The following is a 26782-nucleotide window of genomic DNA, read 5'->3' on the forward strand; positions in this document are numbered from 1 at the left end:
TGCTAATGGGGGAGGGGAGCAATGAAAGGCGTATGAGTGACAGATAAGTAGATGACTATACTGTCCCAGCCCTCATTAAAACTCTGCGCTTATATTATCCGCCACTCTGACCCTCCTCCTCCTCCTCCTCCTCTGCATTCAGCCCTGGCAAATGATACCCCGGGAGAGAGAGAGAGAGAGGGAAAGGGAGGTGCTGCTCATCAGTTATTCCTGTTCTCTGACCTAACTTGACAACCAGCTCCAATAATGAGACAAAGAGGGATGAGACAGAGACTCTGCCAGAGACCAGGATGTTGACAAGGAAGTGAACTGTCCTAAATTGGCAGATAATGGGCCTGCTGTTGCCCGCTCTTTAACAAATCATTGTCCAAACCTCCTCCACCATGTTCTGAGATTCCTCTGAGTGCAGCCGATCTCAAACATGTGGTCACCCAGTGTCTTTTTTTTTTCTTTCCATCTACTAACCTTAACCTATGAATAGACTGTGGGTGAGCTGCAGGGTGGGATGATGAGCTGTAATAATGGCTTTTCTTTTCTTTCTACAGGAAGCTCTGACATTTCAACTGTAACCCACTGAGTCAGACTGCAAAACCTCGTAACTCAAACACATCACAATGTGCTTCTCACTACAAACAGACCCCAAACTACAATAAACTACATGTCACAGAACACAGCTGGTTTCAAGTATGACCAAAAGTCTGTAAATCAATGCTTAAAATACACCAGATGTAATTTAATATGCTTGTTTATTCAATATTTTCCACTGGTTTTGGTTTATTCATAATCCTATATAAAAAATCATGAAAAACCTGACAAGCAGTTGTAGTCCAGTGTGTTTTGAAAGCCACATGGACTTTGGAGTGCATGGAGAGGCTCCCTGCATGCTTTCAGCCGCAAACAGGAAATAATCAAGAGCTAGGAACTTGCAAGTACATTAAGAGCGCGTTAACAGTCTTTTTAGGCACTGAAGTCTCTGGAGTCCTACGTCAGGACCTGTGATGAAGGATATGTTGATTCTCAGTTTACTGCTTTGAATGGATTTAAGACTACAATATTCACATTAGCACTTCCAGTCGAATTGAAACAGAGAATAAATAAAAATACAAAATGTTTTCAGATTAGAGCCGTACAGCTGTCACTGTGATTCAGAGAGTAAACAGGGCTACCGAAGTTAACCGGGTATGGTTTCCCAAAATAGGGTCAAGTAAATGTCAAAATAACATTATAATGAAGGCGTGTAGGACACGCAAAGTTGACAACATACCTCTGAACCAAAATGGAAAGTAACAAAAAAGGAAACATGGAAATGCTGATGCCAATTCTGATTAAAAAGGAACAAACTGACTCTGGTTTATTACTTGGTCCCATAATGCTTGGTTGAAGACTGGCCGTACAGCCCGTAGAAGTCAGGGTGCCTGGCCGTCTGCGTGGCTTCCATCAGTCCCCTGATGGGAAAATGCTGCAGCGGCTGGCTTGCAGACAGCGGGGCGTGTGGGGGGAACTCCTGAGAGGTCACAGAGGGGAAGGAGTCTGACGTTGGGTACGGAGGCCGGGCACGAGCAGCGGGGGCCCTGGAGCAGCAGCAGTTATTCAGAGTGCACATCAATACTTTCCTCCCTTCGTACATGGCTTGTTGTGAGGCACCTCCACTGGGGAAGTGGGAGGGGGTGAATATGGTCCCTGAGTGGTGGCTGGAGCTGGACCCTAGACCCACCATGTGATGGGTCGAAGCATCGAGGAGGCGACTATGGCCGGGGCCAGCATGTAGATTCTGGGAAAGGCCTTCAGAGGCGTACATGGGAGAAGGGCGATGACTCTGCTCAGGCAGGAAGGGCTTTTTGCTGCTGTAGAGCAGCAATGAGGGATCCTGGGAGGTGGAGTTTTCTGTGTTACTGCCCAGGAAGGCCATGCTGTACTTCCTCTTCTGAAGTCCTGAACTCGTCCCCATTTGGGAGCCGGCAGAGCTGCTGTGAGACTGCACAATCTCCAGAATGGGCGCCTCATTGAGCGGCTCTGAGAGAGGAAAGAAGGAGCAGTACAGATAATAGTTAATCCTTCTACCCATCTACAATCCTCATCCTTAGTTACTCATTGCATTTTTTTTTTCTCTTACCTTCCAGCATTTTTCGCAGGTTCTTCTCTCTTGTTGAGAGTTCAGATAGCAAATGGTGAGAGTTGAGCTGGCCCACTCTGAGTGGAGGGATGGCACTACTCAGGTGTGAGTTTGACCTAAAAAAAAAACAGATTCAGTCAGAGATTTGAACCCTTTCTTTGGATGCATTCTGCACCTTGAGAACTGCACTCATATTTCTAGAAGCATACTTTAGATATACGGTACATCTCTTATACACTTTATCTTTTGCAAGAAAAAATCGTTGGTTTTAAAACACAGATGAAGAACTGAACGTGCACATGAAAAATGAGCTGAGGTTGGGAAGATAACATTTGATTAACTGCTGTTTTAATCCAAGTGACAGCAGAATAAGGGTCAGTGCTCCAAAACATGTGCATGAAAGCATCACTGATGTGTTTCAAATAAATTAACAGCTTTGAAAATAGTGCAGGAATATTAAATGAACACAATATCTAACAAATTCACCAAACAACCCAGCACTAATTGCTTTCTTGCTGCTTTTGAGTTGTACCTGCTCAGTCACATCACATAACTTGATAAGTACATGCATGTAAAGAAAAACAGTGCAGAAACAACAATGCTTACCTGTCCATTAGCAGCTGGTATGGTTTCGTATTCTGAAAAAGACAGAATAAGATAAGACACAAACGTCTGTCAGACTCGCTATCTGCTTTTTAATAGTTGATACAAAATGCTGTAAAACAACTGGCGTGTGTGTCTTGACGTGTGTGTTTTGTTTAACCTTTATGAAGTTAATGCTGTCCGCTCTCTGGAAAAACGTTTGTACTGAGCTCAGAAGCTTCTCTGCTTCCTGCCGCCTCTCGTTGAGCTGCAGAACCTGCTGGGAGTTTTTCCTCATGTACATGGTGCAAGTGCTTTCCAGCACCTGCATGGTCTCAGCCTGGTTTGCTTCTAGCAGCGTATGCATCCTCTGGTACTGGGCTCTCACACGCTCCTTCAGTTCAGACACTGCGTCCTGTGGAGAGACAGACACATTGGAGAAAAGGCATGAACATGTGCACAAAACTGCATTCAGGAAGCCTCATCACTTTTCCTCACCACCCTGTCCTTGTTAGTCTAAAAAGTGCAACATTAAATTGCTGATGAACAAGTTTGCATCTTTTTTCATTCATTAGTTTCTGCCATTTCCTGGTATAACCATCATAATAACAGAAAATAAGTAAAGACATGGGATAAAAAAAAAAGAAATCACTGTATACTTCAATACACAGTAATGGCTTCATGTGTTCAATTATGTGTATTATATATTCTGACTTTATTTTGTGGGATCCACTTGTTCAGAACAGAAGTAGCAAAGTCATTTGTAAAATGCATTTTCCGCTCTAGTGCACCAGCCAGTCAAAGCTAGAAATAAATTATATTTTCTTTTCATTTTCCAACAGCGAACAAAGGTGCAGAGTGGTTTCATAACAGCACAGTGTCGACACAATTCAAACGCAAACCTACATGATGACAAAGAACCGAGGGACTCATACTGATAATGCTCAGAAATTGTGTCTCTTGTGAGTCTACACAGTGTGTGTGTGTGTGTTGTACTGGACCTTCATCAGTGTCTTGTCTGACTCCAGCTTGGTGAGCTGCTCATCGATGTTCTGAACACGACCCTCCAGTCTGTCTTGCTGCCTCATTAGCATGGCCTGTGGGGAGATGACATACAAGAGATGGATTAGACAGATGAACAAGATGCACTGAAAATAGAAAACACACACACACACACACACTGGAAGTTTCGTAAAAACTCCAGCCTCTGCCGGGACCTCGGCAACCTGGCTGCTATTCATGAGTCACTAAGACAACCTCCTCCACAATCCTGATTATACGGAGGAAACGACAGCTGCCAGCGACACACATGCATTTATCCATTAGGAGAGCACCAGCAAAGGCAAACACAATTGCACAAATCCATCTCTGATTGCTTCTAAGTTTATCAGGGCCCCTGCTACACCAAATGAAGTGCATTGTTGGGAACAGCCGGCTTCCTCTGTGGGCTGAATCTGAGTGCAAAGAGAGCCGAGGGCCAGTAAAAGCACCGGTAAATGTAATTCTTCTCCATTTACAGCAGGAGATGCAAATCAATCTGAAGTCACAGTCTGACAGCAAACTAGGAACAGCGGAGGGCAGGTAGGTTTTTTAATGAACTATTTCTGAATGGGGAGAGGCACCCTGGCCAAGTAAGAGAAAACCTGCTGTCATGGAAACAAAGCTGTGTGTATGTATTTATATGTGAAAGCTCATGTGAGAGAGCAGGAGGGAGCAAAAAGCGGGGGTGTCGCACTACCCCTTCTCTGCCTTCTCTTTTCTGCCACATGCATTGCTCCCATTGTTTGCATTGGCCTCCGTGTCAGTGACAGATTGTCATGTCTGTGTGCACAACGCCGGGGTCGGCTCTCTCTCCCTCCGCATGAGTGTGCATGGGAGAAAAAAGGGGAACGGTAGGGAAAGGCAAAGTGCTGTGCTGCTCTGCTTGCACAAGAACACAGACAGAGAGAAACTGAAAAAGACATACAAAAAAGAAGAGAGTGAAACCAACAGAGAGAAAGTTTGAAGCACACAAGAGAGATAGAGAGAATGAGGACATTCCTGCGGTCTCTAGTGAGCCAGTTTCAGGGTATCTACATTGTGGTATCGCAGCAACAGGCCTCTTCAGCTGCTTACAACACTCATGGAGTCTTATGTAGAACAACTGGCCACAGCACTATACCACAGTGAAGTCTTCCAAAAGTCCATCCAGTTTCTAAAGCAAAACAATAAGAAAGACTATGATTAACATAAAACGCTGGCCAACGCATTATGCTGCACCCTTTTCCTTGTTTGTTCACATATTTTAAAACTGTCCTTTTCAGTGAGGAAGGCTGCTGATCATTTTGTCACTTGGGGAACAGCAGGAATATTTTTGTCTCCTCCAGTTGAGTGGTTTCATAATTTAAGACTTACTTGGATTTTTGCATGGACTTTGGACTATTGGCATTAGATGCACAAACAAAAGAGAGAGAGAGCACAGCACATTATAAACAAGAGGAGCTTGCAAACTGGTAGCAGCATTACTGAGTTTTAGTGCCACTTCAGGGGACGGGCGGAAGGACATCCTATAAATGCCAAATTATCATCCCCTTTTATGTTATTTATAAATGTGTTAACAATAAATAACCTAATTACAAAGCAGACACCAACATGACATATTCACTCTGCTTTTAGTTCTGTTTGTATTTCACTCCTGTTTTGCCTCTAAACAGCTATCTTGCTACCATGTTTGTAAAGGTGAAAGTTGGAGATTATCTACTCTAATGATAGCTACTATGGCAGTTGATGCCAAGCTAACTGTAACATTAGATAGCAGGAAACTTGTTGACTTAAATGTTAGCGAGCAAGAAGGTTGTGGACAACTTAAAGGGATAGTTCAACATTTTTGGAAAATTCACCTATTGCCATAATCCCTATAGTCACAGGGGTAGCTTCATTACCTTTAATTATCAGTGCATAATTGTTTTGAGATCCGTGGGGCAGAGACGTGAGCTGCTCAGCAAACACAATGGAGGTGAATGGTATAGGCCCCCTGTCCCTCATCAAACTCATCAAATATGCAATCCAACAACGCCAAAATGCTCTCATGGACAAGTTGTGACCTGCACATTCACCACGCTATGAAATAATATGTAACATTACGAAACTGAGTTGTTTTCGAGGCAAATGCAGAGCCGGAACTACATTCCACGGCTGCTCGGCGGAGTGATTTCAAAAGCGCAAGTAGCTCAGAGTATTTGCTTCATGTGTTGTAACGTTACACAATTATTTCATAGTGTGGCGAATGTGCAGGTCCCAACTTGTCCACGAGAGCATTTTGGAGTTGTTGGATTGTTAATTTGATGAGTTTTGAGGGACAGGGGACCTGTACCGTTCACTTCCAAGCTGAGCAGCTTGCAGATCTCAAAACAACATGCACCTACAATTAAAGGTAATGAACCTACCCCTGTGTCTATAGGGATTATGGCAATAGGCCAATTTGCCAACGTTGAACTATCCTTAGGTAAGCTAGCGATAACATTGTTGACAGGCTAACTGTAATAGCTTGTCGTTAACCTTGACAGGCTGCTATTCAGTGATAGGCAGATAGTGTACAGCGGTCATATCCTTTTCTCCAATACCAGCTGGCTGGAAATGTCACTGATGAGAGTGGGCTAAGTCAGTAAAGTTACCTTAAGGCCATTAAACCAAATTGATTAGCCTTGCTGAAAGACGCTAAAAACCTCCATAAAGCGGAAGAACACTGCAGTCGGCTGAAATTTCTCCATAGGTTCATCTCTTGCGAGTCTCTCACATTAAACATAATGAAATGATCCATTGTTAATATAAAAATATTGATCAGTGCAGCTTAAGTGCTTAGAGGAAAACATTACATTTCCATTAATGTGATTAAATGCCTTAATTGCACTGCATTGCTGTAGCAGTGTTGACTGTCAGTGTTAAAGGGAATCCAACTAAAGATAGCTAGAATACATTTTGCTTTATTGTTTGTGATACTAAGGCCTGTAGCCTACTTACAAGAGTACAAGAGATAGGCACTAATCTGAGTTATTGAAGAAGGCCAAACAGCATAAAATGATCAAGATCACTGGGGCAACAAATCTGTCTTAAACAAGCCTTAAAGTAGCCTACCTCTTTTAAATGTTTAGTTTGGACAAATCCTCCTCAATTATCACATTTTTGGTTATGAACAGGTTTGCTAAAAAGATCCAAAGAAAACAGTAGCAGTTACAAACTCTTGGTGTTTTAAAACTGTGGTAAAGGTTTTCACCATCTGGATCACTACAGATCACATGGACTTAAAGGAGCCATGTGACATTTGCGTCTACTTTAATCTAGAGCAATATGTGCACTTCCACGCCTTGTATTGTTTTCCTAAAGCATGCACATGATGGTTGTGGATGTACCAACTGAAGAAGAGGAAGAAAAAGTCTGCCAATATAGGTATGTAAATATACATTTGTATGTTAGAGACCAAATGTTTTCATAGGCATTCATCATGTTTGTGAAGCTTGCAACACTAGTTTTGATAAGTATACCTGCCATTAAATGTATACGTTTATGCATAGGTGGTTGTGTGTTCTAGAGACACGTACATGATGGAAATCTGTCTCAGGTTCACATGTGCTCACACAAGACTAGCAGCTTTCTCACTGAAAATCAGCAGTAATCCTTAATCTTGTCTCACAACCCACACCTGTGCTACATCTCCACACCACACGTTGCTTACACAAGAGGCACTTTCAGCTAAACAGTCCTCTTCAAACAATCTGATAATACCCATAGCGACTGACTCTCCCCTGCAAACTCACGTGGTACCTGGTTAGTTGGCTGTGTTTCTTGTTTCATGTGCAACACTTTAAAACCTTTCAGACATAGGCTACTATCTCTTCTATTAACAATCGCTGTCTTAACACAGCATAAAAGCTCAGTGGTATCTTTACCTTGTGTGTGACAGTTGTACAACAAGAGAGAACACTCTGGGTTATTGCTATCGTAAACGTTGCATGAGCTGCTTTATGTGAGTTGGCTTCACATAATAGCAGCAGATTTTCTCTGCTTAGATGCTTCTGCTCAACAACCATGTCTTCCTCATTTTGCCATATTTCCTCCAATTCCCTTTTCGTCTTGTTGTGTGCTTGAAATAGCATACGGGGGCAGGAGGGAACTGTCTGGTTGCTGATCTCTCTGTAGCGGCGTGAAAGCCTACCTTTATCAAGATTAAACCCACCAATGATCACTTTCCCTACTGTCCTATTTAGGCATCCAGACACCCGCGGGTTGCCAGGAAGCTCATGTTTAAATGAGGAGCCTCAGGCTCAATGAACAGAGAACCTCTTTCACAATCAACTGAGAACTATTCCCTACGTCTGATGTCAATGGACTGCCCTCAGCATTCTGGGGGACTGACTCACTCCAGCCCAGATACAAGAAACTGCAAACGATAGAGCTTCTATGAGCGATGGTTTCCGGCAGAGATGCCTGTGAAAACCAAGGTGAGGTTGTGTGGGTGGGCTCCACCTCCGCCTGTCCCAGGGATGACATTACTATTATATTATCCTTCCTTTCACGTCCCATATTTACAAGCACACCTGCAACGGGTGACTGTAAAAGTCTCCTGTGAGAGCCAAAACAACCAAAGATATGAACATAGCTTCATTGGTTTTTCCCTCTTTGTTTATCCAAAAGGCAAGAAGAGTGCTGCCAGGGGAATTTAAAATCCTTTTACCAAAATAGACCACAGCCCTGTCAAGGAGAACAAACTCTCAGTAAGTGATGATGAGAAGCCATTCTGGCCTCAAATTACTTTAACAAATGACCCGGTATCCATGAAGACGTCTAACTTTCTCTTTTTTTTTTTGCTGTTGCCACATTTATCAACATTAGAGTGTGCTCTGTCTAAAGGACGGAGTATGGAGAGGGACTCTGACTCCGGGATAACTCCATTTACCCTGCAAACATACAGTTGTGAAAGAACAGAAAAACGGGTGGGTGTGTGCATGTGTGTGTAGAGAGCAGCTGTGGAAAGGGCTGAACAGACATCTTTTGTCCCAATAATAGCCCTGAACCAGAGCAACAGTTTGCACCAAAGACTTCTACCAATTTAGAACTTTGTGATCTACACACTGGAAAGAAATGCGTCTAACTTTCCCAACTGGAATAACGCGATCATCAAATGTTTCGACAAGACCGCAACACGGCAGATGCTAAAACTAATCTGATTCTCACTACCGCCCCTTGGCAGATAGAAATATGTATAAGGCAGTGTGGGTGGTTGTTTTTTTACACCTTGCCACTTACATTAGACTTGTGAAGAGAGAGCCGACTGAAATTAAGTATAGAAATGAAGAAAATACAGAGGTGGGCACAGCCGTGACACGCCGGCCTTAAGCGAGACGCATGCCTCCATGCATCCTGAGGTCAACCCTTCAAAGGAAGACCATTATTCACTTCTTGTCAGTTAGGTCAAAACAAGAAGAATCCATGCTCTTCTCTCTCCCCCTTGCAATTTTCACTAGGCTCACTTTTTCAACTCATTTGAATGCTTGAAATGCAAAGTTTTGAACTTGCTGCCGTGTGATCGTCCTACAAATCACCACATTTCCCTTTCAGAACCAGTCATTTCATTCATCGCCCTCGCCAGTGCTGATCATAGCAAACCAACCAGCTAAACAAACTGCATGTCAATCCGCCCACGCTGCACCGGGGGGTTCATCATTTCCGGTGGATGCCGATTGCATCACAGCAACTCACCCCGAGGCGCAGGGTGTTTAATGTGAAGGTGTGGCAGCAGTATGGAGTGGGTGCCACAAGGGCTGACTTTTACCTGTCCACTCCTTTCACATCACATGAGATTAAAGGAAGAGGCAAATAAAAGAAGCTTTGTGAACGCAGGGAAACAAGATTCAAAGAAAAAAAAATCCATGAAAGAAAGTAAGTGCATCCATCACTTTTTTTTTTTTGACTGTCATCTGCATTTCTGTTGACAGTTTAAAGTGAACTGCTGAGTAGGGCAGAGTATGTGTGGGTGTGATTTATCTACCTGCATTTGTATGCGTTGTGTATCCACATCGCAGACTGTGTGTCTTTGGTTAGTGCAGTGAGAGATGCAGCAGAACGGACACAGGGCCACCTGCTCTTCCTCACAGTGGAGGAGCCTGTACTCCTCATGACTGGGGCAGGTCCAGGCGCTCAGCTCCTCGGCGTCCACTAACAGGTGTCCCGGGGCCGCGCAGGGCTGCTGGAGGTGCGTCTGGATGTGAGTTTGGCAGCAGGGCTCCTTGCAGCGCAGGCAGACCTTTCGCACAGGCAGCTGGGGGCCTCTTCTACAGAGGACACACTGCAGCACAGCAGGGACTTTCTCAGTGTTCAATGCATTAAACCGCTTGACTATGTTGGCGAGCTTGAAGTTCTTCTCCAGTGTGGGTTTCTGGCTGTAGTCGTGGTTGCACTCGGGACAGCGGACCGCGGCATTGTCTTTGGCCCAGGCCTCTGAGATGCAACCCTTGCAGAAGTTGTGCTTGCACGGCAGCTGGATGGGCTCGTCGAACACATTCAGACAAATGGGACACAGAAGCTCCTCTTCCAAGCAGTTCTTCCAACTTGCATCCATGACTTCACCTGGATCCAAACTGATGTGCTGTGACTGAAAAGGAGCAGAAATGAAAATGATTTACTTTAAAATACACATCATTTATCAAACAAATGATTATCAAACAAAAGAAATACACTTACACAAATAAAATAAAATAAAATAAAATAAAAATAAAAATCCAAGCCTGACAAAGTCTTTTTACTCACATCCTGTCCCAAAAATGGCACAGAAAGATGTGGGCTAAACTCTAACTCTATATGCAACAAAGTGACAAAAGAAGTCCAACCGCATGTCAAACATAGACAACACGCTGTGACGCTGCTGTCATAACGAAACACCTCACAATGGCAATATAGCCCATACCTGTCTCGTACATTTTCAACCGGGGAATTCACACTCACACACACACACACACACACACACACACACACACACACACACACACACACACACAGAGAGAGAGAGAGAGAGAGAGAGAGAGAGAGAGAGAGAGAGAGAGAGAGAGGCTGTGTCGACTGAAAGCTTCAACTTGCTACAGAATAACACTGGAAATAAGATTGTCTGATAAAACATCACACTGACATTTCATTTCCAGCCGAGGACACAATTACCTACTGTCATGAAAGCGTTAGGCTATAGCACTCTATTACTGGGATATCGATGTATTGTTAAAGGAAGTAAAAGCATCGTTACCAACTATTTATTTCCCATGTCGTCGGCAGCAGCAGACTCCGCTCGGTGCACCTACAATGCCTCTGTCTGAGCTTATCGCATCCAGCCCGCGATTAGATCCGGCTCCTCGGGGTAGATCACAGCGCTGTGTCCGGCATAGCGCTCACCGCTGCTGGGGCTTTTTATTGATTCAGTCCCCGGGCTGGTGCTGGTGCTGGTGCTGGTTGGTGGTTGGTTGGTGCCTCCGCTGCCGCTGCCGCTCCTCCTGCTTTCGCTTTCCCGTCAACTCTTTGACTAATATTTGATCGTAAGTAGTGCAGCAGGGCAGCTTGTGACTCGTCGGGAGGGAGCTCAGTGCTTCCACACACCGACTGCCTGCCCCCCTCCGATAACGTGACCCGTCACAGAGTTGATACACAGACCGGGGGGAGGAGGAGGAGGAGAGAGGAGAGAGAGGAGGAGGAGCCGAGAGAGAGAGAGAGAGAGGGAGAGTGCAGGCAAAACACACGGCCACAGCAAACTCTACCGGAGAGACTGTGGATGACCAGGAGACGGGTGTGTGTGTGTATAGAGAGAGAGGGGCACTGACTCACACTCACGGGAAAAAGGTTGTCTTCTTCCTAGATAAAAGCATGAGTAATAGCAGGTCTATAACTATGGCTTTATTTATGGGTGACAAATATTTCTAAGTGGTTAAATTATTTACAGTGGTTTATAAATCAGTCACTAGCTATAAGATAAACTTTAATCTCCAACATGACCAGAGTAACCTGTAAGAGGAACCCAGGGTAAAAAACAATGTAGGCTACCCCCCTACTGGCCTCAGTGCAGTGTACTGTGTCGGCTACCGTCTGAGCTCTTGTTGTTAAAGCAAGTTTATATATAGGCTAACTTTATAGGTACCTACTGTATGCAGGGCCGTTGCTAGGAATTATGGGCCCCCTGAAAGAATACTAAAGTGGGCCCCTGACTTTTCCAATTTTTTTCTTAGACTAGGCTACTTATCATTTTGTATTTAGCCTACTTTGTTTTGATGCTAATGCAGCATTACTATGAGTCTTAGTCAGGATCTTATGCAGAATAATTCAGTCATACAAAGATTAGACTACTGGGGCTTTTTGTGGGCCCTACTCGGCGCTGGGCCCCTAGAATTATCATCACCTTTCTCCCCTATACAACGGCCTTGACTGTATGTATTATGTGTGTACAGTATAAAACATGATGACAACACTGGAGCACCTTTCAGCACATGGCCTTACCACTTCTAAGAAAGGTCTGTGGACCTACCTATCTATTGATGAACAGCTTATTGATTTAATAACTGGTCACCAACACTGAATGTAGGTATAGAGTCATGTCCATCCAAGGTTTGCAATCTTTTGGTTGTTAAAATATATATAGTCATGATTTATAGCCCATTACTTGTAGTCATCCCTTTATAAACGGTTCGTCATTACTCGGATCTTACTGTTCTCTTTTCACATAAACGTGTCTTAAAAACAACTTGCTCTGTAGTTCTGCATTAGTGTTCCAGCTTTATTTGTGTAAATATCTACACTCTTTAATGCACTTGGGATTACAATCAGCCAGTTCAGTCAATAAGATAGTAATTACAAAATACCATAGAAACCATGTCTAAACTTTACATTTGTCACTCTGGATAAAAAACAAACAAAAACAAAACAAAAATAAGATTGTATACGAGTACATTTTTTTTGTAAGAGGACACAATGTAGTAAAAGTAGTCTTTTCTTTGATTTGGTGTTAACATGGAATGCAATGATGGCACCAGAAAAAGGCAGTGAATGCAGCAGCGGCCTTGAATCAAAGTGATGTTTCTTAACAATCCAGGAGCTGAAGGCAAAGAGTCGACAGAACATGTGGTCCTTTTCAACACAGGGCATTGAGTAATTTTACTCCAACTTGTTTTTAGGGCAGGTTCTACTGATTTAAAAAAAAAAAAGATTGTATATTCCTGTGGCCACAGAAGACGACGCACGACAGAGGACGCCAAACACAGTTTTCTAGTCTTCGCTTATTAATTAACAACAGACTTGATGGATTTCATCTCGTAACTCTAAAGCATGACGAATCTGAAAGGAGAAATGTTCAGAAAAGATTACTCAATACAGGAGTCATGTTCTTGGCACAGGGGGAGAGGTTGTCACACCTGCAGCATTTGCTTGTTTGGTTGTCCAAGACAAACAGGCAATGAATAGTAGGCTACTTAATGGTTCAGCCTGTCACGTCATTCTTACAGAATCATGACACATTTGAGACGCAGACAGTGAAAACTTTGGTATGACCACAAACACACAAGAGAAAAATGTCCAGCATTTGTAAATACATTACACATTAGCTCAATTGAAAACAATACTGATAGAATGGACTTTTCTGCCCTTTCTAAGGCCACTGGAATAAATAGAATAAAACTGGTGTTGAGAACTGCACCTCAGTTACTTGCTCAACAGCATTTGTGACGTATATTTTGGACCTGGCAGGCCTAACTGGAGCAATGACAACATCCTGTTTTGCCCTACAGCTGGTGTGTCACCTATAATGATTGTTCTAACAGGTCAACCATCTGGACAGGCTGGCTTGACATTTTCAAAAGCATTCAAGTCTCAGAGAAACGTTGTAAACAGTGGGGCAAGTCTGAGAATGCAGTAACAGTCAAAAGTCTTCAGATCATCTTCAGGGATGAAACAGTCTCTGGCCGCCCGCTGTGGGAGGAACATATCTGTGCACCCTGACAGCTCAGGGTCGCTGCATGTCCTAGGAGGCTTCCTGTTCATGGATCCACTCTGGAAGTGTGTGTTTGCAGGCATTGTTGGTATATTTCTAGTGATTAAGTGTCTCTGTCTCACTGGAGTGGATTATCAAACACAGAGTCTGGTAGAACAGAGATCTTCAGCTTCTTCTCTGGCCAACTGTACTCTTTTGGTAACTTTGTCTAGACAAAATGAAAGGAGACACAAGGTTAGACAGGGAGGTATGGTGAAGAAAATAAAACTGAAAATAAAAGTCAAAAAAACATTGCTGTTTTTTCTAACTCACCTCCTCTCGAGTGTTGAGTTCCTGTAAATCCCCAAGCATCTGTTCCACGAACTCCTCAGTCAACAATATCTATACCAGCGGGACAGGAAATCCCAACAATATATTAAATGTGAAAGCATAACATGGACAACTAGTTTCTCTGCACGTCTGTGGGTGTATACCTGGAGCCAGGGGCCGTGGGCTGCATATGGATGCTCCTCAGTAGCAAAAGCTCCTTCAACTCCTGTAGACACAAACGTAATGGCTGTGTCTCCATTGATACTTTTGTAAGTAAAATGTCTCCCATGCAGCAACCGGCCCCTGAAAAAGATTGAGAACAGAACAGCATAAACTGCAACGGTCATTACAAGTGTAGACAGTGTCTTATCATTTCTCCTTTTGACAATTACCATCAGGCTTCTTCAAAAATATTTGTATGTGATTTTGGGGAGTGTTTAAGGAATTACAGACAATGTAATGTTTGCATAATATTATAAACAAATACTAAACCTATTGTGTCTTTATTTAACTTGGACACATTTCCTTGAACAGGTAAGTATTTGATGAGTAATCTTCATTTACAAAAAGTCACACATTAAATGGTTGTGCAGTATAAACTATCCACCACAATCACTAAGGCAAATGTTGTTCATAATATTATATCTTAAATGGGATGTATATGTTCATGTGGGTGTAGTTGGGTCTGTTGCTCAGTGCGAAATTCTCGCCTTTTTTCACAACCTTTAAAAATATAGTTTATAGGCTATATTTGACATAGTCATGCGCATAATCAGGCCGGTGGAGATTAACACAGTGGATTCATCCTTGTCTCCTGCTTTAACACTTTTAAAAGCCATTCAGTTCCCATACAGTAATTGTCTGCAAAAACATTTTCTAAAACAATTTAAACTTTCCACATGACTGTGAAGCCTAATGAAATCCTAGATTTAATGCAGTGAATCATTATCATTTTGTTAGGTCTGTCACTGTGTATGCACTAGTATGTAGACTCCTCAGTGATTCAGTTATGGCATCACTGTGCTGAAGTAAACTTTGCTGACTTCATTTGGCTATGGGTGAGAAACGATGTGAAAACAGTAAACCTATTTACACAAAACATCCCAAGCAAATACAGAGAGACCTTGCCACTTCTTCTGGGTAAAAGTGACCAACAATAAATTAATAATAGTCATTTGATTCAGGGTAATGTGTAAGTTCACTTCAAACATTTAATTTACTTAAAATAGTGCCAAACATTGGAGTATTTTTTAACAGTTTGAAGGCGATAAGGACACAAATTAGAGTTTAATGCGAACTTGTAGTAACCCCTTGTGGACATCTGAGAAACTGGTTTCATTTGTGTTTTTACTCTGGTGTTATATCAAGACATTCTGCCACACCCATTTAACACAAAAGTTTGGACTATTTTTTTCTTTTTAATCTGTCTGTTTTACAGACAGATAAAATTCCAACAGTGTAAATATTGTGTGTGGGTGGGAGGTGGAGTGCAGTACCGCAGGCAGAGGGGCAGCAGTGTGCCTGACTCTTGGTTGAATTTCAGATGGACGCTCTCCAGCTGACGTGTTCGGACCAACTCGTGTGGAACAATGGCGGCTGAACTCTCACTCTCCAGGCTGTCTTTTCGACTCCTGAGAAACAGACAACAAAGACCAGAGAAAGGTGGAAGGAAAATGTGAGTGAGGAAGTGTGAAATGGTTCAATCAGCAATCAGAAGATGGCTGTCTTGTGAGAAACGGCCAGTGTGGAAACAACATCCCCTTGCCCTGTGTCTGTACATTGGGAGTTCACAGGCACAGATTTCACAACTCCTTTCTTAAACCGTTACCTGATTCTGTGGAAGAAGCAATGACTTCGGCAGAAAAAACAGCAACAGGATAGTGACAAACCACCGTGTTGTGCTGGTAGCTAAGAAACAATGGTGATAAAAGTTCAGATGTCAAATGTGTCATGAGTCACTGCGCATGCAGGAAGAGTCATCCTGATGTATCCCGTGTACTGAGCCGAAGCCATTAGAGAGAGAGAGTGTGTGTGTGTGTGTGTGTAGTGGGGGTTGGACACTCACTGAGGTCTCTCATGGCTCTGTCTCTGGCTGCTGATGGGTGGTAGTGCTGCTTTGCTGTTGAACTCCAGTCCTTTTCTCAGCGTCTCCCTGATCTGCTCCGTGTCTGTCAACACACACGCTAAGATCAGCATGGAAATATCCCACCATGCACCGCTGACAGCATATGGACGGATTGGTCAAGAGTTCTTGGAAAATGCTCGGTCATTAGAGGATCTACTCTTTTCTCTCCTTTGGGACCTGGTTTACCTTTGTCTGAGAGCCTGCGTGGCTGTGATCCTATGCAGATGGATCGACTGTCCTCCTCGTCCTCTGGCGGTCGGCTCAGATCATCCCACACACACTTGGCGCTGACCCCGCTCAGGTTGGAGCCCTCTGTCTCGATACCCTGGTCCACTCTCTCCTGCTTAGATGAGCAAGAAATATACGCAATCATTAACACTAGCTCGCGTGAGAGGACACTGCATAAAGTTTTGTGTGCCAACAGAGGCCACTAAAGTACAAGTCAAGATGGAAAAAACCTGTTGCCAACTTACTGTAACTTAAAGACACACACACACATACACACACAACACACACACTGAGCTGGTGTGACAAGTGTCTTTATGAGGTTCGATCTGATCTGAGTTCTAAAAAACACAAACAATCAAATCGACCATGAAAAAGAGAAGAAGGAGCGTGGACATCGTCTTTGAACCTCCGACTTTCGTTCTTGATTAATGAGAACATTCTTGGCAAATGTTGCTCCAAGAATTAGTGTGAAAATAATTCAGAAAGTCCTCGTAGTCACTTTAAATGACATCCAGCGAAACACAGAGAAACACTGACTGTGCTGTTAACAGAAAGTGGAATCTGATGATTGAAGTTCAGTAATTTGAATTGAAAAAATGGTCACTGTTAAATATTGTGTGTGGGTGGGAGGTGGGGTGCAGTACCGCAGGCAGAGGGGCAGCAGTGTGCCTTGACTCTTGGTTGAATTTCAGATGGACGCTCTCCAACTAATCCAGCAACAAAATCAAGGCGTGGATTGTGATTCTCAAGAAAGGAGGATCAATTCTTTGGAAAAATTATCCAAATACCTGACTCATGAGTTGGATTCTCAAGAAAATACAATGAAAAGCAACAAGAGAGTCAGACTACGTGAAAACTGAAAGTAATCATGATGATTGGAGCGGTGTCGGCAGAAGAACGCCAAATAGCCACACCTGATGAACTTGAGACTGAGGAACTACCAAGGTGACAAAGAGGTTCAGATTCAAGACCGGCTGATGATCTGTACTGCTCAGGACCAACACAAGCGAGAGAAATGAATAAAGCCTTACTTGTAGGTGTGGATCGATGTCAAAAATGGTCTCCCCTCTCCTCATGTCTGTGATTAGCCATGGGCCACCAGCTCTGTACACAGGACGATTATCAAACATTAGTCCAGGTCTGCATTAACCTCACGTTAAACACAGCAAAGTTAATAAATGGACAAGGAGCAACCTCTTTCCACTCTGCTGCTCTGTCGACGGCAGCGGAGTGGGGATTTCTGTTTTTACTTCAGTTCACACACAAACACACTAACACAAAACAGATTACGTCTTGAAGCATGTGTCACGTTAAGTTGTATTAACTGCACATCTAAATGCCGAGGCTCTCATCACTCACTAGAATTTCATTTAGTTCTTGTACTGACAAATCCACAGCTGTGAAACAGAGATGTAGCCTAACTAGGTTTGACTAATGAACAATCGCTTACAAACCAAAGTTTCATAGCAACAAAATGAAACCTATGACAAATTGCAGGGCGAACAAATCTAAAACATGGCATCACAATGTCAAAGTCAAACCATGAGCTCATACAAAAGTCTACTCACACTTTAACTCCCCGCATCAGCTCCAGGATGCCTTGGCCGTTCCACTGCTGGGCGGCCTGCAGCTCCTCTGTACATACACCCACAATCTATAGGAGACAATACAGAGCTTAGAAGAGTGGTTCACAATCACATTACTGCATAATGTTTCTGACTCCTTCCTTGTGTTATCGCTGCCTTCGTTTTAATTAGCAACAACAAAAACTAAATCGACACGGGTGCTTCAACATTTCTACTATTGTTTGGTGCCGCGATGAAATATTAACTAAATGCTACAATGGGTTTAGTCAGTTGTAGAGTAATATATTCATTTCACAATTCAGCTGATGTCACATGATAAGAAGGGAACATAAACACCACGATATGAGGAGTACTGTTGATGTGCCAGTGTCCTTGTTGCAAAAGGACTGATCACCCACACACACTCAGAGACACACACACGCACACAAACGCTGAGGGAACTTACTTTTCTTTAACTTAAGGGATAGATGAGTGTACAACACTGCTGGGCTGTAAAGATCATTTGTTTTATTATATTATAAAACACTTCTTATGATGCAATATGCAACTGTGCACTGCATTATTATTATAAAATGCAGGGTCAGGGTCTTATTCTTCATATCCTGCAACGCTGATCCATGTTTTATCTTATCCTCCAATAAAAATCCATTACAGTTGCTAGTTGTCTGATTCGATTCAGTATGAATTAAGATCCCAAAAGTGTATGTATGTGTGTGTGTGTCAAGTTATTTACACTGTGTGAATATCACATATTTGAGCTCACCTGGAGAAAGCTGACAGCACCGAACGGCGTTGCAACTGGTGTCATCTGTGGATCCTCAGTAAGCAACATATGCTGGATACGAGATTCACTGTTGTCTAGAGGATTGTGCCACGATACGTGGTCACCACTACAGAATGTGTTTTCTGAAAAGGAGGGAACAAGGGAAGACATTAATTTTAAAAATGTGTTGATATAAGTTGTCTAAAATACACACTTATGCATTTACGCCCGTCCCTTCAACCAGATGTAAGAAACACATGATCCACACTATTCACTATTAGACACTGAAGTGCTCAGGGACAGTGACAGTAGAGGGGGGGCACAGATCAGCAGAGAATGAAAGAAAGAGAGGGAGAGGATCATTAAAACCCGAATGTCGAGAAAAAAAAAAGAAGTAAAAACTATCTGCTTGGGAGGTAACATCCACTCAGTCCAGATTTTGCTGCAGGAGAAAAGTGAGTGGGATGATGGCCAGGAATCAGCATTCATTTAGCTCAGGGGCCCAGCCCACCCACGCGCAAATTGACCCCAGCTGGAGAGCAGAGAAGGGGTGTGTGGAAAGGAGAGGAGAGCCTGGGGAGAATAACCTTCTTCTCTTTTCTGCGTAACTTTTAAATACCCCCATCCACGCTCAACCACACTTGTCTACATTATATACACACAACTGAAGGAGTTTAAAGAACCTCACAGAACAGTATAAGCAATTTCTGTCACAAACTACAATAGTGCTTTTGTTTGCCATCCATAAAAACAACCCTATTAAAACGGTAAAGGGAAAGAAATGGGAAATTAGACTTCCTGTCAATACCCAGAGCTCCAACAAACACAGATGATGTAAACGAAACTTAAGACCCTCGCTGACAGCAGACCTCTCTATTCATGTGTGTTTACATGTATCAGAGGAATTACAGGCTACCTTCACAAAGAACACATTCCTCACATCGCCAAGAGATCAAGAAGGCACGACAACTGCAGCCAAAGGAGAGTTAATCTAGATCAATCATTTACTAGTCTATTAACAAAAGGTGACTGAATGAAAATGACAGATCTTTACTCTTTGACAAGAATTTCCAAGTGAAAGATGAAGGATGAACAGCTGCTGTTTCTAACAACCTCTTAATTGGTCAGTGTTTTTATTGACTGATTTAACTAAAACACTTTGTTAAAATGTCTTAAATAACATTAATGATGATAAATGTCTCAAAACTGCTTGTTCAGTCTGATTAAGAGCTAAAAGCTAAATAAAACTAAACTGAGAAGGAAAACAATTAACCTTTCAGCATTGTATATATAATAAATCTAACCAGCTCTCCTTGCATGGCAAAAGTGAAAAGTGAAAGCATGGGCCACTTCATTATCATTCTGTAAAAACTGAATACAATAGTTAAATAGAAAGTTTTCCAAACTAATTTCTATCTATTTAATAATATAGTGTGGCAATACTAGCTTGCATTTATCTGCTGGTGTTTACATGTGTTGCTTGCAAAGATGCAAAGCTTAGATACCACCGTTTTATGTCTGCGTAATGTTGGGCTCTTACCTGACTGGAATACGTAGCGAGCCAAGCCCTGCATGAGTTCAGCTGGCCAGGTTGGTGGTGCCGTCTCCCCCATTTCTCTTTTAAGTCTAAAGGTGAGCTCAAAGCCAAACCCACTAGGTCCATCTGCCCCTGTGAACCTGACACACACACACACACACAAAATCAACAGTATGCTCCATGATAATAACAACAATAGAGGGTGATTGGGTGTAGTAAAGGTACAGTAATGGAATATATAAAAACAGGGATAAATGCAGCTCTTCATCTATGACATCAAATGTGTGTTTAACTTGCAGCAACTCCTGTACTGCAACTGGAAGTAAAGTTGTAACATTAGGTACTTACTCATGAACTCTATTGTCGCCATACAGGTCACTCAGTCCAAAGCTGACATAGTGCCAGTGCTCCTGGATGTCCTGAGCTGGACAGCCCATATTCCTGTACATACTGATATAATCTAACGGGTCTGGTCCCCCCAACCTGAGAGAGGGATACAACACAATGAAAACCACCACCAGCCACATCAAACGTTGTTGTTTTTTCTGTCAAGGGACTGCAGTTACTTTTCATTACAACTTTTTTAATCCAAGCAATGGGATAAACTCAAAATAATGTGTGTTTGTCTTTGTTTATGTTTGTTTAATTTAAGCCACAATAGCCTGGCACTGGATCCTCAAACACCACAAAACAGGGGGAGTTCATAACTTTGCTTCCTTGGTTTTATTTGGCTGAAACGTTAGCTTGGTAGCTAAGCTAACTTAACTTAACGTCTAACCCAAATCCCACAAACTCAGCACCAACAGAGGTTTTTTTTTGTTTTTTTTTTGACCAACAACGACAAAGCGAGCTGCTTACCAGTATTTAACAATGGCTGTTACTTGAAGCGGGTTGGCTTGCTCGGGGTACAGTCGCCGGCATTCCCCGTAGATAGCCTGCAGTCCGGGGGGAAACAGCGGCACCAGCCCGTGGGCTGCAGCACCACTGGTAGGCCGTACCTCTTCCATGCCACGGCCGCGAACAAACCTGCTTATTCTGCTTTTAAAGAAAACAACGTGAAGGCGGTTAACTTCCTCCTTCACTTACAGACAGTTCAACAAAAAAGAGACACAGCTAAACCATATAGGCTTTACAATGGCAACGCTGCCTATTGATATACAGATTTAACTCGGTTTTCGTTGTGCTAACACTCAGCAGGAGCCCAGCCTGTTGCTGCTCGTCCTCTCCCAAAAAAAATACGGATCAACCATTGGCTAGATGACGACGCTGACGTCATTGATGGACAGCGCGAATAACCAATGACAGACGTGGTTTGTGTTTGTGTGGATTTGTAGATGATTTTCATTGGTCGATGCACTGTCAATCAAACGGTAGGACGCTGTGATTTTAGGGTCGGGACTTCAAAGTTTTTCAGAGGCCAAATGATGGAAAGATGGTCAAACTGATCCTAAAAGCAGAGCTAAATTATTATTCAGATTATTCACAAAAGAAGCAGTTCGAAAATGTATAAATATTTAATTTGTGTCCCGTATTAAAATTTTTTACCTCAGTAGCCGTAAGACAGCAACATTTGCTAAAGTAGGCGACTATTGAGATTATTTTGCCTATATACATTGTATAATCAGGCTGGTCATTGTGCAGGCATAATTTTGATGTAGTTTGTAGAGTTGGGAGCGGGACCAAATTTAACTACCTCCAGATGTTCATTTTATGATCTGATCCAATAAACATAATCATCACCAAAGAAGAAGTCGAGAAGTTATTTCCTTCTCTACTGCAGTGACTAGCCTATAAAATAGAACAAAATGGTTGTGTGCATGTAATAGGCTACTCAAAAAACCTCAAAACTGGAGCTATTTAAGGATAAAGTTCTTGAGTAATTAGCTAGGCTACTCATTTATGTTCCACTACATATTGTTGTGTTATATTCCAATTTGGCTCAAGAAATTGTTTTGAATTCTTTTTTGTTTGTGGTTTCATAAACATGTGGTCCAGAAGGTTATTTTTTTGTAAATGCATTAAATCAAAGCAAGTGTAGTGTGTGTGTGTGAGTGCTTAAAGTGACTGTTATTTCATACAATCAAAGAGTTCAGTCAAATCTGACCGAGAAATATAAATAACTTGGAGATGTCAAGCCAAGACGTCAATATGTCAAATGACCATGCTGTGAATGAGTGTACTATGCAGTGTACGTTTTAAATAAACATGCCACAGTAGACTTATTTATATAGAGTAGTACCTATCTGCTGGGTATATTCATTAAACATGATCAGGATTTAAAGTCATCCCACTTATTTTTCTGCTGTTTGGACACTGTAATCTTTGGGCCACATGACAGTGACTTCATTGTATCCCACGTGAGTGATAACGAGGAACGAATGCCTGTCACTTCAATGAAATGTATCTATTTCAGAAAAATGAAAATGCTTATCTACATAAGTGGAAGATGGAAAAAAGAATAAAGGGACTCTTGTGAGTCTTTTTTATTACCTCCTCCATAAAAGCTAATTATGGTATTGCTATCTCCTCCATAATGCTGAATGTGAAGTATAGGGCAACAACAATGGAGCATAGTTCTTTTCTTTCTTTCTTTCTTTTTTTAATCAGCCAACAGGTTTTTTAATTTAGATCTGCCTGGAAGGCATCAGGGTGTTGGCCATTCTACACACATTTCCTCTTAATGCCTTTATTTCCTCATACATATGACACTGTTACATGCTACAACAGAGCATTTTATGACTCAGTTGTACTGAACAACAATTCTGGCTTCCTTTACATAAACAATGCCGCAGAATAAATCTTTGCTAAAACCATGACAGTGAAGGATAAAACCATTACGTCCGTTCTCCTTTGCTGCAGCTCGACTCATGTGGTAGATGTGTGCAAATTTGGCATCTTTGGTTTCTGTGGTTTAATTTCCACCCTGACCACTGTGGCTACAGCCCCAGAACAGGGTTTGGACTGAGGGCAAACTTTCTTGGCGGGAGAATAGAAAGGGTCCAGTCCGGCTACAGCACTGACAGGGATTGTCAGGTAGGCCTTGTGTAGAGTGTGTAGTTTATCCCAGATCACAGGCACCTTAAAATAACTACTTAAGATCGACTGTAACTATCTATGATTGTGTCTTCCTCTACTTAACATCCATATAAGATGTTGCTGAATAGTTCCAGCTGGAAATTTTGTCTGGTTCTTCATACATATTAGTTTTATCGTTGATGTTGTAACTGAAAAGGACGTCAGCTTTTGTATCGGATCATGTTATTTATAGATAATCTAGCAAACTGCCATCACCATGACTGCAGATTTCAGTGAACTAGATAAGAACTGAAGTTATAAAAGTCCACATGTGTGTAGCATGGCAGTCAGTGTATTATTGTGAATTCCCGCACCTAAATGTCGCAACATTTTGAAACTCAAACAAAATGTTAAAGAGAGTTAATAAATTACAAAGAAAAATGATTGACTTTGATTAACTTTATTAACAGCATACAACACACTTTACATTGACTTTGATCAAGTTAAGTGAAGAAATCTCTTTATTATACTGAAATAACTCAATACACACTTAAAGACAACATAAAAACAAAATGTAATGTACTCGAAACCCATTCTCTAGAGCTGCTCCGTAAGGCTGACAAACCAGTACCATGCCAAAAGAACTGAGCCCATAGATGACACCTGAAGATGCCACCATCTATGGAATTCAGTTCTCATAGTAGGGCACTTATTAAAATGTTCTCCTCAGCAGCCTCTTGATCCTTTGACTCACACTCTTTTTTTTTAAAAACTTACTGCCAATGTATTCATTGAAGAAAACCAAAAGAAAGCAACCGTCAATGACATTAAAAAAAGTAGAAATTCAAAAGAAAAGTAAAAGAAAGATACGTGAGAACATGTTGAGCGGCACATTGAGGTTAGGTCACCCATGATGATCTTACCTATTTCTTAAGAAAAGCGGGGCGACGACGAGATGATATCACCAGCCCAACTTCTTTCACTGGAAGATTGTGCAAGGGGTCATTGCAGTGCCACTGAGGGCGGTACTTGAATAGCTATTGATAATAGCTGGATTTTGCATGATACAAAAGTGTAATATATAATTTCAAACATGTATTTTTTTTTTCATAAATTGGCTACAGATATAATAGTATTTTCTTGTCAGTGAAATAAAACCAACTTAGTAAACAAATTGCAGTCATGATTGAATGGATGCAGTTCTGTGGTTTCACAGGGCCTACGGAGAGTTTCAGGGTCGTCTGAGGAATCCAACCATCCTCTCAACCTAAGTATTCCTGGAAGTGCTTCACAACCACTAAAATGAAAGTCTGTCCACTGGGCTGATGCAAGCACTTGAATCAGATGGTGGTGATAGTGCTCTTCGGTCACGGCACGAAATGACTCATCAGTTATAGCAGTACACTCCCATGAGAAGAAATTTGGGACAGTGTGATTGCTGACGTACAAATGGCCAGTTGTGTGTCTTGAAACCTCTCAAAGTAGGTTTGATATTAACTGTTGCTCCCTGAATTACTGGATCTCTTCCGTCATCCACAAAAAACTCCTTTCAGTGCCTGGAGTTAATATTGACAGTGACAGTAGTGTGTGATAATTACTCAATGTTATCTCAGTCACAGTGGGTTATTCAGATTGGGTGCACATTCTTTTAGGATACACACAGTAGAGCACAATGATCTGAGGAAGGCCACACCTGAACACATTCAGGAAACTCCTATCTTTCTGGCAGTTGGATTGGGAAACAACCAGTTCTACAGCCTGATACAGACACAAAAAAAAAATCCCCCGTGAGGACACTAACCCAGTGTTTTACAGCCTGCACTCAGAGAAACAGCTCTCATACAAACACATGATTGGCAAACATGGTATGACAGTATGACATAAACACTTTTGAGCTGCTGTTACTCATAAATGTGGAAGTTGGTGTTTCTTTATAACTGTCTTCAAAAAATGCTACACTGTTGAAGGTTTCTAGCTCACAGTCTTCTATAGTTATATCTGACAACTGTAAATAAATGATTTGACCAATTTGACACAAACCTTTCTACCTCTATACCTTACCCCACTCATTCACTGAAGATTTTCCTTCCAGATCCTGGATATATCTAAAATATATGTATGTCCTCATAAAGGCCTCCCGGCGCAGTCCTGTGTCAGTCGAGCTTTGGACACACTTCAAGCAGTCCAATCTCAACAAAATGATGTTTTAGCGGTGAATCAGCAGCAAGTCTTTCCAGTCTGAATGAAGTTACAGTAAAGCCATCCATCCCCTGTTCACCTGCCTGTTCTGCTCGCTTTCCCACGTCCTCCCGGTCCAAAGGAACGATACTACATACTGTCTGACATTCAGAGAAAAAGGACCTTAAATACCACCACCTTTCACATCACCCATCAGCCTCCCTCCCTCCTCTCTATCTGTTTTTCATACACTCCCTCTGTACGGTAAGCCTGAGTGTCACTTCCCAGTAAGAAGGAAACAGTGGGAGTGAACAGCACGCCCCCTCACAGTGAATCAACACATAATAGTTTCTGAGGAAAACCATCTGACTGGCCCTGCCCCCTGTTCCCATAAAGTAAGCAGGGGAAAGGCTGCGTCGACTCGAGGAACCAGGAATTCCCCCACAGGCCACGAACAGCTGTCGAGATGAGAGACCATGACGAAGCGGGCACACTGGAAGTTTGCTGGCCAGGCGTATGCAAACAGAAACTGTGTTAGGTGTCTGTTTATGTGCGTAACAGTGAAAAGACATTTGACACAACAGTATATTTACACAACATGTGATTGGAAAATCTGTCCCCACGCTGTGGGTTGTTAAAATGCAGAGTCATGTTTGAGCTGGTGACACCGTGTTTCCTAAAAAACAGTTTTTATCTCTGCTAAATATTGTTTATCAGCAAAGCAGTGCACACTACTTGCGTCATGGACATGTTCAGGATGAGGTCGATTCATTTGAATATTTGTGTAGCTTGAGTCATTATTCAGGTGAGGTTTGATAGCAGTTTCTTATCAAAAACACTGTCGTCCTAAAATAACTTTGTTTGCTCTGGTCACGGTCAAGCATGACCAGGATGTGACACTGACATCACTCAGACGGACGTGACAGGACCGGATCAGCAGCGGCGTAAAAAAAACCCAGTTTTAGAACAGCAGACCGAGACTCACAGCTCAGTCACCAAGTAAAAATCCTATGATTTCCTCATTCTCTTCACCTAGTCACCTCATACACCAGAAACTTGCCTGAACTTGATGCATACTTCCTCATGAAAAAAGCCCTCTCAGATTAATTCGATGGTTGTCATTGACTTGGCTAAAAAAGAGGGGGATTCCTAATGGTGTTGGGAAGAATGACCTAATAGTTCCCTTCTGGTATTTGGATGCATTTTTTGCAAGCATTTCCAGGATGTATATACTCATAGTGTGTCATGGGTTTTGCTTTTGCAACACTTTGTCTTAGGGACTGAATTTATTTAAGGTGCAAACCAAAAAACCGAACAGGGGGAACCATTACTAGAATAAATGATACAGAGACC

The 26782-nt window shown here is 42.3% G+C and overlaps 2 protein-coding genes across 6 annotated transcripts; both read right to left on the reverse strand.

Annotated features, from left to right (window-relative positions):
- Window positions 1–729: 729 nt before the first annotated feature.
- Window positions 730–11239, reverse strand: LOC146973514 (E3 ubiquitin-protein ligase TRIM8-like). Of its 2 annotated transcripts, none has more exons than XM_085800140.1 (7): window positions 10969–11239; window positions 9720–10322; window positions 3697–3792; window positions 2877–3110; window positions 2720–2751; window positions 2114–2229; window positions 730–2013 (listed from the first exon to the last, which is right to left on the reverse strand). In XM_085800140.1, exons 2-7 carry the CDS (start codon window positions 10287–10289, stop codon window positions 1355–1357), a joined length of 1707 nt encoding a protein of 568 aa, XP_085656266.1. In that variant the 5' UTR covers window positions 10290–10322; window positions 10969–11239; the 3' UTR covers window positions 730–1354. The 2 variants fall into 2 exon arrangements, with proteins under 2 accessions (XP_085656266.1, XP_085656265.1); XM_085800139.1 differs by having other exon boundaries at window positions 10965–11239.
- A 1219-nt stretch (window positions 11240–12458) lies between these two features.
- Window positions 12459–25760, reverse strand: sufu (suppressor of fused homolog (Drosophila)). Of its 4 annotated transcripts, none has more exons than XM_085800144.1 (13): window positions 25313–25760; window positions 21095–21271; window positions 20585–20719; window positions 20240–20376; window positions 18700–18842; window positions 17919–18004; window positions 17382–17454; window positions 16309–16465; window positions 16063–16165; window positions 15494–15628; window positions 14162–14300; window positions 14001–14069; window positions 12459–13896 (listed from the first exon to the last, which is right to left on the reverse strand). In XM_085800144.1, the coding sequence occupies exons 2-13, from the start codon at window positions 21241–21243 to the stop codon at window positions 13807–13809; spliced, it is 1416 nt and encodes a 471-aa protein (XP_085656270.1). In that variant the 5' UTR covers window positions 21244–21271; window positions 25313–25760; the 3' UTR covers window positions 12459–13806. The 4 variants fall into 4 exon arrangements, with proteins under 4 accessions (XP_085656270.1, XP_085656272.1, XP_085656271.1 ...); XM_085800146.1 differs by having other exon boundaries at window positions 16309–16462; window positions 25313–25701; XM_085800145.1 differs by lacking the exon at window positions 25313–25760 and having other exon boundaries at window positions 16309–16462; window positions 21095–21474.
- Between the last annotated feature and the right edge of the window lie 1022 nt (window positions 25761–26782).

This window comes from Trachurus japonicus, chromosome 15 (assembly GCF_045865225.1).
Source record: "Trachurus japonicus isolate A0001 chromosome 15, Traja_1.0".
NCBI lineage: Eukaryota > Metazoa > Chordata > Actinopteri > Carangiformes > Carangidae > Trachurus > Trachurus japonicus.